The 12,144-nt window shown below is 37.4% G+C and overlaps 1 protein-coding gene across 10 annotated transcripts in view; it reads right to left on the minus strand.

Annotated features, from left to right (window-relative positions):
* LRRFIP1 (LRR binding FLII interacting protein 1) overlaps positions 1-12,144 on the minus strand; it is a 186,063-nt gene that overhangs the window by 8,578 nt on the left and 165,341 nt on the right. For 4 of the 10 annotated variants that reach the window (XR_012154388.2, XR_012154386.2, XR_012154385.2 and 1 more), the window contains 3 exons: positions 11,425-11,517; positions 10,532-10,673; positions 99-8,455 (listed from right to left, as the gene is read on the minus strand). Coding sequence is in view for 3 of the 10 variants with exons in the window: in XM_073306758.2 (XP_073162859.2) it covers positions 10,532-10,673; positions 11,425-11,517 (235 nt within the window). In the remaining 7 variants the exon portion in view is untranslated. The remainder of the gene's footprint in view (positions 1-98; positions 8,456-10,531; positions 10,674-11,424; positions 11,518-12,144) is intronic. The other 6 variants (XR_012154391.2, XR_012154390.2, XR_012154389.2 and 3 more) reach the window with 3 other exon arrangements.

A 12,144-nucleotide genomic window follows, 5' to 3' on the forward strand; every position in this document is an offset into this window, starting at 1 on the left:
CTGATTTAGTTAAGTTACATCTTTCAGGGTATATATTTAATCAAAGAAAGAATTGTGAAGGTTAGTGAAACTAATGATGAAGGTAGTTATGCACGTACCACAGGAAATGAGGTCACAGACAGGACTGGGAAGGGGTTTCAGCCAAAGGAAGTTATGTCATTCTCACTGAGCATGCTTGTCACTTCAGTAGCAGCACCCAGCTGCATGCAAACAGGCTAATCTTCTATTTTAGGTTAGCATGCAAGAACTCTAGGGTCAAACACAACTGCAACACAAAAATCTCACAAATCTTTAAAATTTAATATCATTAACAAGAGATTATATACACCTGCAATCATTGCTAATCATACATTAACATTTTAAAATCTTTACTAAAATCTTTGTAACTAAGTAGCTTGGCTACAACATTTTCTTTCATTATCTCTAGTAAAACATTTGCCTGTGTGATTTTTTTTTTTAAAAGAAATAAAGTCTGGTGAAGTGGTTCTCTCCATTTTAGTCCTTCAGGTCGAATATAAATAGGAGATTGTTAGCTTAGACAATTTGCTGTGTTAGAACTGAATTTTGAAGCAATAGGGATCAGTATACAAATACGAGCTAGCACACAGAATTAAAAAGATAATTTTGAGAAAAGAAAACTGAAGTAAACAAACACTCATCTCTTTCCTTTGAGGCAAAGGGAAACGTTTCAGCAGGTGCCATATTTTTTATGCAACAAGTGATTTTATGAACTGCGGAGCTACATTACCACCAAGTTGATTTTACCTTTATACTGAACAAAATACATTGAAAAATGTATTCCTTTAGAGCAGCTGAATTTGACCAACAGGACTTTCCTTTCTACAAGCTGCTCAATGTTTTGTTTTATACTGATTCTGTAGAGCATATATATTACTTTGTCCTCCCTACAGATAGAGAGACAGAGTGGACAGAAGTTGGTCCAGTAAAATATATTACCTCTGCCACCTTGTCTCTCTAGTATCCTGCGACCAACACAGCTACACCACCACAGCACTCCTTACAGATAGGCAGTCAGCTACATAGAGCCAAACATAGGTGCTGAACACTCAACATTCTTAGAGTTTGCAATTGACAACTCACAATCCGTTATAGTTTTTACTGAATATATTCCTAAGGATATAATTTGTGTAAAGAGACCTACACTGTATGTTTTGAATTCTTTGAAATATGAAGATAGTAGGCCTTTTTAGATCTTATATATGGAAAAGGTCATCCCTAAATTATTACCCTTTTTCTTTGTTGACACACTATACTTAACACAGGAAATAACTGTGGAATTGGAGATACCAGTATATGGTAAATGAGAAAACGTTGACTTTTTAAATGGAAGCCTCTATATATGGCAAATCTACAACGAACAATGGTGATTCGAGATAATGCAGTGACTCATCACGGTGGTGTGCCTACAGTCAGAGAGGTCATTCTAAGATTATGAAAATGCACCTTTTTATCTGTGCATTTAAAAACAAACACACATATCATAAGTAAGACGACAGTTCAGCACCATTGTACATCTACTGTATGAAAGCATTCAGCATTCAGAACTGCCCAAGAAATGGACAGGACACAGGGAATTTCAAGAACATCCATCTTTGTGGTAGCCAGGCATCTATGTGAAACCACATTTTGTATACTTTCTTGGGAAAGCAAAACTTTCCTGATATGAAACTGAAAGTGGGGGTGGAGAAGAAGGGAGGGACGGACGACTACCCATATATGACACGTTGTGGTAAGTCCTGCAAAATAAATAACTTGGTTTGAAACACATGTGCATATACAGTGGCTGAAAAGCAAAGGGAGGTGGAGAGCAGAATACCCTGCTTAAAGAAGGAAAATAGAGGAAAAATGGAAACAAAGCCAAAGAACAGAAGAGCAAGGAAAAATATTTCAAGGCTGGAGACAGGGTTGGAAGTCAAACATCAGAAGAAGACCCAGAAAGCAAACTGCTAAAGAACGAGGTTTAATATAGGACAGAATGTCCCATTTTAAAGTTAGCCCCACCTGCCAAATGGTCCATTTAATTCTGGAAGCTAAATTTAACCATGCACACATATATACACAATTATTACACAACTACCACAGTATTTACAGTATTGTACACATATGCCTTTTGTGTTTGAAATATATCTGCAGTGTCCAGAATGGAAGCACTTAATTGTCATAGTTATTTTTAGAGCTACCCGTTGCATTTTTGGGGGCACTTGCAAAGCAGTTTTTCACATCACTCCTCGCAACATAATGGACTCCTGTCTACTTCAATCACATGAGTCTTGTGCAGGTGTGAGGATTTGTGGAAGGGCAAGTGAAATGGTTCTTCTAGGTACAAACAAAACGTGTGCGTGTCTGTGTGTGTGTAAAAAGTTCTTTAGGTTCTCCCCTCTCCACCCCTCCTCACACGCATAGAAGAGGAGCCTGTACTGGGGTTTGTGAAGAAAAATCCACTATATTTTTATTTTGAAATGCTGCGGTTTTCTAACAAGCCAAGTGTCTGAGGGGCAGTAGGAGTATTACTCCATTCTACTGAATTCTATGGTGCCTTTTATATGTGGTAGCTAATTATCTTCTTTACGGGGTACAGTGTATCCCCATTTTGCTGATGATGAAAACTAAAACAGAGTTTGACTAAGGCATCTGTATGGCGTGCCAGAGCTGAGACCTGGAGACAAGATACCTTTGCCCTCCATCCCACGTTTAACCTATGTGGTGTCTCACGCTATTCAACTATCTCAGTTGTGGCCAGAAGTTGCTGTGGCTGCCCAGCAATGTAGCTGGTCAGTTGCAAGAAACCAAGGGGGAGAACTTGCAGGAGGTCCTAGTGCCATCAGCAGCAGCACGGGCAGTATTGCTCCCCCGGACCTGGGAACTCATTTGGGTTTGGGACCATCCCCAAACCATGGGTTATGTGTACCCGAAAGGCCAGCGTGGCAGCTGAAAGGTGGTGGTGGGAGGACTGCAAGTAAACCATGAATCTTTAGGAAAAATTCAGAGTCTAATTTTCAAGGCTAGTTTTAGGAAGAAGAGTACTAGGAACTTGGTCTTTTATATGAAAGCTGAGACTAGCGCTGCCATTGCTAGATACCCAGATAAACTGGAGCCATTGGCCACTGGCTTTGGAGGGCCCCAAAGGCTGGCTCTGATCACTTAATAGCCCCACATACAAAAGAAACTATAGAATTTCGTTAAAGAGTCAATGAGTTTACTCCATGAATTTGTACTTTTGTTGACTGAAGGATGACTGTAGCTCACGAAAGCTTATGCTCAAATAAATTTCTTAGTCTCTAAGATGCCACAAGTCCTCCTTTTCTTTTTTCTAATCTTTGGCATTATTACATAAACACATACTGGGAAGTCACGTTTCCTTTATAACAGTGCACATTTTGCTGGGTGCCATCTGTGTAATCTTGGAGGACTGGTAAGTAACCATTTTTGCCCTATTATCTGTGGTTCTTTTCAAGATGATTTGCCTGCATGGAACCACACTCATGCAGTGCACATAACCCAAAGCATGCATACAAAATGAGTGGAGATTCACATCGGAAAATGACCTAAGAACTCAGAGGCCTTGTCTACACTGGGTATTTGCCCTGATTTCAGCAATTGGTGGCCAGTCACGGATGTAGCTGCACCAGTAAAAACTCTGCTACATTGATGGCTGGCCACCGAATGCTGAAATCATGGCCAATATCCAGTGTAGAGAGTGCCCAAATTTGGAAAAACAGAAGACAATATGACCAAGTTATTAAATGAGTCATAATTGTATCTGTTTCCCTGGCCCTGTACTAATGTTCTAAAAAGTTCTTACAGATGTGCACACGCTTCAGAGGAAAATAAACTGAAATATTAATGAAAAACTAGTATTAACTTTCCCATAATTATGTCAGAAGTATTTAAATTACATTTCTCCTTATGAACAAGTTGTCTCCAGACATACCAAGTGCTGGTATATGCTTCAGTGGATTAGGCATCATTAACACATAACTATAAATGACTTCCTAATTACTGACAAAGTCTAGTGAGCACATTTATTTATATTCCATTTGAGATTCAAGCAATGAAAAAATCTTCATACTAGTTAACTGTACTATACAGTAAGAGGTGCTTTGAAGACTTGTTGCAGTTCATCAGATTAATAGTGTAATGATTATATTCCAATATTAACATTTATTGTCCTCAATCTTAAGGATTGCACATTTTCATAGAAACTGCACCAAAGCTGCCATCACAGTGTCAGAAAGGAAGCCATGTAAAAGGCACTGTAGGTTTAAAATTACTGACTCCTGTAATGTCATATTAAGTTCCTGGGATGTGGAGGTCAAGGTTTCTTAGCAGAATTAAATAACATCAATTCTACTACCTATAATGAGCATGGAGGAAAATGGTCAATAAGAAGTTAGACGTTTAGAGAAATTACAATACATAAAGCGTTTGAGAGGCCACTCTGCAATGCCTTTTTACAAAAAAAGCTTTTTGAATCTCTTATCAGTTTAGACTGAATTTTATGCAGGTTTGCAAGCAGTGCTCTGGACAGGTATTTTAAAGTATAAAATATGTTTATTTCAATTATATACAGCTCAGTACATTTGTGATATACATCTTGAATCTTTTCAATCTATTTGCACTCTACTAATTTTGTAACAGCAATACAAGCAATATCTTGCTATAGACCGCCCAAAACCTTGAGTTTGCATTCCCTTTTGATTTTCATTGCTTAAAACAAGTTTAAAAGAATGTTTCCTTTTGCAAAAAACACATTTCTTCCCAGCTGGTTTAAAATTTGCAAATAAGACAATTCTCTACAGTTTATATTCAGGCTATCACAAGCAATCTAGCTGTTGAGAGGTATTTTCAAAAAGGCAGGTTTGGCTACATGGGCACTAGTACATAAAGAGCAATACCAATTATCTGATTAAGACATTCAAAAAGATTAAGACATTCAAAATTGACTTCATCCTGGCAGGGAGGAAGGAAAAAGTATATTCAGAGATAAGAAAACATTCTTTCATAACCATATTTTTGCAAAAAAGACAATGTAATAAGGAAATGCAATTTAAACAAACTTTCCTCTAAGAAAAATAGATATTTTATAATACTATTAACTTTGCAAGAAAATGTACTTGACAGAAAATCTACACACACATTAGCATGTGTACCAAAACAATCCTAAAATAATAAAAAAGTACATGTGAGACATGATGTAGAAGGCTTATTCTGGTGCAAAGTGCCTAGATTAAGTAAACATGTATACACTTATTCCTTTCAGAAGACTAACAGGTCAAAACATTTATGTTTTACTTTCTTAAACTCTATACTGTTCTTTCAAAGTGCGCAGACTAAGCAGATTCACAGCGACCTTACTAATATTTTGGCATTTTGTGTGTTTATCTTATATACCATGCTTTGGAATGTGTTCATACTAAAATCATACACAAAGTGGGTTTATATGTTGTTTTTATTTTTAGCTGTTATAGTTGGTTCCTGAACCTGTAGGTATTCACAAAGAAGTTTGGACATTATTACAAGTTCTGCAATGCTTGAGAGTTGCTTTATCATAGTTACCATAAAGTGGTGATGTACCTAACAGAGACCTCTGGCAGGTATTTAAGTACATTCAAAACATCTAATTTGCTAAAAACTAGTCTAGAAAATAAGAGCAATATTTAAGGTCCCTTGGCAGGAGATATCTGCCTTAAAGGCATTTTAACTCGATGTGAATCTGAACAGTACATTTGTGCTGCTTGTTCTTTTGGTGATAAAATATGAAACCTGAGAGATTAAAAACAAACCTACATGTTTAATCTCTGGTGGACATGTATCGCAGTAAGTAACTTGGATGGATGTCCACATATATAGATTGACACTGTACTATGAGACTTGCATACAGAGGAATTTAAAGAATATTTCTAAAGTCGGATTTATTGTGCAAAATGCATTTTTGTATTGAAACTGATCAAATGGTATGAAACTTATTTGGGTCCTCGATTTTGAACTCATGATATCACACAGTCTTCTTTAGATCTACCCTTGCCCCTTCTACTAGCTTGCATATCCTCTTTGCTTTCATCCCTAGTGTTGCCTAAGTTTCCTAACTCCTGTTCTGATGAATATTCAGCAGCTATTTTTTCCATATTATTGCTGTCTAACACTGCTTCATTCTCAGTTTCGTCCTCCACCAGATCACAGGCTTTTTCTGGAGCTGCAGACCGAGATGTATCAGTTTGCAAATGACCAGCTTCTTCAGCTTCCTTTTCTTTTTCCTGCTGGGTACTAGCATTGTCTTCAGTAACCAAGCCCTCATTCTCTACACTCTGTGTTCTGCTTTGATGAGTTTCCTCCTTTTCACCTTTTCCTGTTTTGGCAGTTTCTGTGACTATTTCCTTTTCCCTAACTTCCTTCAACGTTTGTGTATTAACTTTCTCAGCATCATGCTTTCCGGGAGTTTTTAATATCAGCCCTAATTCATCATCAAAATCAAATTTTTCACCATCATCTTCCACTATTTCCTCCTCTTGACCCCCCACCTCAACTTGTTCATTAGACTTCTCATCCAGCTCTGCTTTCTGTGTCTTGAGGTAATCAGCATCTTCCTCAACATCTGGAACAACTTCCAGTTTCTTAACTTCTTGTAATTCATTCTGCTCGTCTATTCCTTTATTCTCATCTTCCTCATTCCCATTTCCCATTTGTTTTGTATCCCCTTCTTTTCTGCTAAGTTGACATGCATCATCTAACACAGTTTTCTGAATTTCCATTTCCTTTGTGTTGCCTTCAAGGGATTCACTAAGTTGCTGTGATAGTTCTGTGATTTTCTGCAATGAACTATCATCAGAAACAAACCTATCATGCTGCTGGTCTGGAAGATCCAGCTTCTCGCTACTTTCCACTGATGCCTCTTTATCATCAACTTTCTCTTCAATAATTTCACTGACATCTTGAGTCAATTCCTGTCTAGATTCATCTTCCACTTCTTTAACTTTCTGCATTTCATTTTCTACAGTCTTATCTTTTTCTTGTATTGGATTATTCTTTACTTCTTCACTGCACTTAATTGTTTGGGTTTCTACCTGTGTTCTCTCATCTTCCATCAACTCACTTCTACTTTCTTTTCCTTTCCTAGATTCATCCCACATTTCTGTGTTTGATTCCTCAATTTCATGATCGCTGGGACTAGTAACTAAAACAGTTTCTTGGGATTGAATTTCTTTCACAACATCTTGGTCCTGCTCTGTCTGATGCGATACACCCTCTTTTACCTCTGTAAATTCATCTAGGGATACCACAGGTTCCTCCTCTTCCACCCTTTTGTTTTCAGAATCTGGTTGAACATCCAACATGCCCGTTAATTCCTCCATCTTTCCTGTGTCTTTTGTTTGTCCCCTCTCAGCAATATCCTTCTCATTCTCTGCCTCATCTTGCATATTTCCTTCCTCTTCTGCAAATATCAGATCATTTTTTGAGAAAGTGGATAGAGTATGTGTTTCATCTGTTTTTTGTTCTTTTACAATTGTATCTGGTGTGACCTCACTTGCAAATGCTGCTTCTCCCTCCTCTTCCACAGGATCTACTTCTTTCCTTCCCTGACTCTGAACTGTATTTCCAGTCTTATTTTCTTCTTCAGCTGTATCACTGTCATTTTTACCATCCTCTCCTTTACCAATTGTTCTGTCTATGTACGCTTCGTCTTCATCAAGCTGCTTCTCCAAGCTACTCATAACCTCATTTTCAGTGCTTTCTTCTGCTTGACAGAGACTCTCAGTGCGAGCCTCCACATGTGATTCTTCAATACCTGTACCTGCTCTTGTATCTTCTGGTGATCCTGACTGATCAGAAGCTGATGCATGGCTGCTAACCACAAAATCAAGAGCTTCCTGAAATATTTCACTACTGCCTTCTCGCTGGCAAATTGTAAAATCCTCTTGTGTTATTTTCTGCTCTTGTGCAAGTCTTTCAGATTCCTGCTCTATCTCTAAGTCAGTAGGTCTTCCCTGAGGAGTCTCAATACCCTGACTTTTCAGTGTACCCGTTTCCCAATTCTCATTAGTCAAGTGATTTAAATCACTACTATGTTCAGATTCCTTACTACCAGACTGTTGGGCTTCTAAGCTATCATCTCCTGATTCTGTTTCCTTTCTCAACTCAATTACATCACTATTTTCAGTGGAAGAAACATTTCCTGAAACATGTTCTGTATGGCTTTGAATTTGTTCCTCACATCCACTACTTAACATCACTGTTGATGTGACATCATTGTCTTCCATGGTTTTCTCTGCCTCTGTATTTTCATCAGCATGCAATGTCTTTATCTCCGTACACTCCTTTACAATTTCCCGCTCCTCAGACTCCTCTTTGTGTTCCTCATGCTCAGTATTCTGCAAGATTTCTCTTTTCCCCATATCCTCCAAAATCTCATCTTTCATCTCCACTTCATTGGCTCTGCCTAAAAGACCATTGAGAAAGTTGAAGGGACTACACCAAGGGGTGGCTACTTAAATTTGTTAAACATGTAACACTTACCTCCCCACTTAAAACCCAAAAGAGAAAATGAATTGAAAGAATCGGTTAATAAAAGATCAGCTTTTGCCAATTACGTGAGGCAAAGCAGCAATTGAATTAGTAAATTCTCTGATCAGTGAACCCCCCGCTTTCCCAAAAGCAAGAATTGTATCTGATTCTGGCATCAGATAAGTTAAAGATTTCTCTAGTTGAAGCTGTATGAAGTACAGCTTTCATAAATGAGATGAACATTTTTCAAGAAGTGCAGTTTATTAATAGTAATGTAACAAAACTCGCAGATTTAAGATTATGAGACAAAGGTAGAGGGTTTTTTGCTGCTAACAAGTACAAGCTATCACCATATTTTTAACCCTCACATTGCTCTATACTGTATTATTATTGCCAAGCTGTGTTTGTTTGATGGCATTACAACCAAATAACTTACCTAATACTCAGCAATATTTTATAGCTACTGACTTAGAAAACAGACACTATTTTATAAATAAGTGTGTATAATGAGTGTTATAGAAGATGGGATCTGATTGGCAGGCAAATGTTTTGAATGCATGGATATCAGACATAACCCACAAGGTTGAAGCTCAGTTATTTAGCGCTTCTTTCAGGCACTACATCCATCCAAAAGGGACAATATTTCTTCCCAAGTATTGTTTAAAAATATAACTTTTCTTCCAATTTGCAGCACTTTAGGAGCAAAAAAGCAGGTGTTAACCAGCACTTAATGTCAGGTATTAGCTTTTGTTCCAATGACGTACCTGTTTCCATAGAATCAGAATACGTTAGAACAGACTAAAGTTTTAGATACAACTTTTAAATATTCTCATATCCTGTTTTTGTTGTTTCAAATTGTTTTCATGCAATGGAATGAGAAAAAGCTGCCAACAGCTAAATCTGAGAAAACTCTCACTTCCAGTTAAATGGTTGGCTGCCTGTTGAGATTTGCTAGTATTTCAATTTAGAAGTAAACATCCAGTATTTTCTCCTCTTCCATGAGCATAATGAGACAGTGGAAAGTTCAACAGCTAATGAGTTCAGATTCTGACTATACAACATAATTGCACCAAAGTCAGAATCTTTGCCAACCAATTAGACTCCTCCTGGTCTGAGGACACACATACATAATGTATACTTCCTGTACACACTGCTGAGCATATCATTGTTATAAAATTTCCAGCAATATAAATTGCTTTATACTTAACAGTATTAGATATTAAGAATTCAAATGTTAAAATGTCTTGCAACAGCACACTGAACTATTGTTCAGCAGACATTTATGGTTCTCAAATAATACATTAGTTACAGAATTTGTACACTAAATTTACATATATGAATTCAAATGCTCTTATTCTGGTTCTCTCTCAGCTTAATTCTCTGTGTTAGAAAAAATAACCAAAGCAACAGTAGGATGGTTGAGGACATTCCTAAATTCAGGTTTTAATATTAAGCTAAATAAGCTGCTACTCATCTTGTATTTATACTTGTGTCATGACCATTTATTTTCTCAGGGTGCAGAATAAAGGGAATGTACAATAAAAACTCCTTTTGCAGGTACAGAAAAATGTCATGATATGCTTGAAGTGAAGCAACTATAATCAATAAGCAGAAAAAGGCATAGGAGGTGATTCAAGAAGCTGCGTGATTGGTTAATTGTCTAAATAATGAATGCTCAATCTCCAAGCAACAAAAGTGAATGAATTATGATTAGACAGATGGAGAAGTCTAGTGCAGTGATACTCAGACCTCAGGGGTTCAGGAGCCAAATTAGCAATCAACATTACCCACAAGAGCCACAGTAGTGTGAATTCATTGTTTAATTTACTATAGTACTATTCATATTTAAACAGTGCGAGCTGATAACTTAATAGATTAATAACATAGTAAAAGCATCCAGCGTTTTAATATCACATGCTGCAAAGAGCCGCAGGAGACGCATTGAAGGGCCATTTGCGACTCACAAGCCAGAGTCTGAGTATCACTGCTCTAGTGGAGCCTGAGCACTTACCTAGTGTCCCATCCCCAGCTGTCTGTAAGATCTGAGTCGCCCCTGGAGTAATCTTGGTAGAATCTGAATATCCTTCATTATCGAGACCATCTAAAGCCTCTCCATTGGTGGCTACTTCCAAATTTGGGATTATTCCATGTTTCTGTGGATAAGGAAGAAACATTTTAAAGTCTGGTTTCAGAGTAACAGCCGTGTTAGTCTGTATTCGCAAAAAGAAAAGGAGTACTTGTGGCACCTTAGAGACTAACCAATTTATTTGAGCATAAGCTTTCGTGAGCTACAGCTCACTTCATCGGATGCGTACTGTGGAAAGTGTAGAAGATCTTTTTATACACACAAAGAGGAATTTTTTCATGCTTTGTGTGTATAAAAAGATCTTCTACACTTTCCACAGTATGCATCCGATGAAGTGAGCTGTAGCTCACGAAAGCTTATGCTCAAATAAATTGGTTAGTCTCTAAGGTGCCACAAGTACTCCTTTTCATTTTAAAGTCTAGTGTTCAAACACTACAATTAGCTGAACATTCTTGCCCCTTTATATTTTGAGCAGTGGTTGCTTCATAACAAAAGCAATGAGAATGTACCTTGTTCAAAGTTTTGACAGAACCGATCTGATCACCTTTTTAAAGTAGCTCTGTTGCTCAATATCTGACATGTTCCTTAGACAACAGCCCCTCGCCTATATTCACTATAATATATTAGGAGTGCCAACAACCACAGAAGAGATAGGTAAGAAGCAAATTCTTGAAATGAATGAGAGCAACATGTACATACGGCTTATCAGTGCTGGATAGCTGGAACCAGCTTTTCTGTCCAGTGCACCAGAAGAGAAACCAGCAACTGATTACTTAATTGCTTTAGCAACAAGAGTTTCTTCTGTTCTTATGGCATACCTTCAGTTGTTCCTTCAGCACAACCACCTCATCTCTGAGGTCATCCCGCTCACTCCTTATGGAATCAAAGAACTCTTTCTGCCTCTCTAACGCCTGAGCGTTCACAGAGCAAACAGACAGAAGGCAGGGAGACAACAAGAAAGGAGAAGAGACTATGTAAGGCAAGTTAGAAAAAAGAATAAGCAGGTATCAGTTATTCAGAAATTAATGGAAATGACATGCACGAAAAGGAGAAAATTAAAAGATTAAAGGCTAAATTTACAAATTCATAAAAAATTTAAATCCAGTAAATATATAATTTAATCCAAAGATTCAGTTTGGGGAGTTCATAATAAATACTCAATCCCTGATAGCCTATACTGTGTTGGGATTAGATTTTTCAGTAACTAGATACAATGAGGCAGCTAAGAACAGATTTTTATACTCTTGACTTTGAATTTCCTATAGTACTTTTGTGTGGGTGTGTTTTTTAAAATCAAAATACATTAAAGAAAGTGTATGAAAGCTGGTCTGACAGATCTTAGTGGCGTCCATGGAACTTTTGCAGTCTGTCATGGAAATAGTGTATATACCTCAAGTATGCAGCATGCAATACAAACTTTTATAAAATTCTCAGCTGTAGTGAAATTTTGACCATTCTAAATTGTGGGTTTCAAATTGCCATAAATCATTGGACAACATCATTGACAAACGACTTGCCAGGTTTCTTTTGTCCACCCA

The sequence above is a fragment of the Lepidochelys kempii genome, chromosome 11 (assembly GCF_965140285.1).
Source record: "Lepidochelys kempii isolate rLepKem1 chromosome 11, rLepKem1.hap1, whole genome shotgun sequence".
Lineage (NCBI taxonomy): Eukaryota > Metazoa > Chordata > Testudines > Cheloniidae > Lepidochelys > Lepidochelys kempii.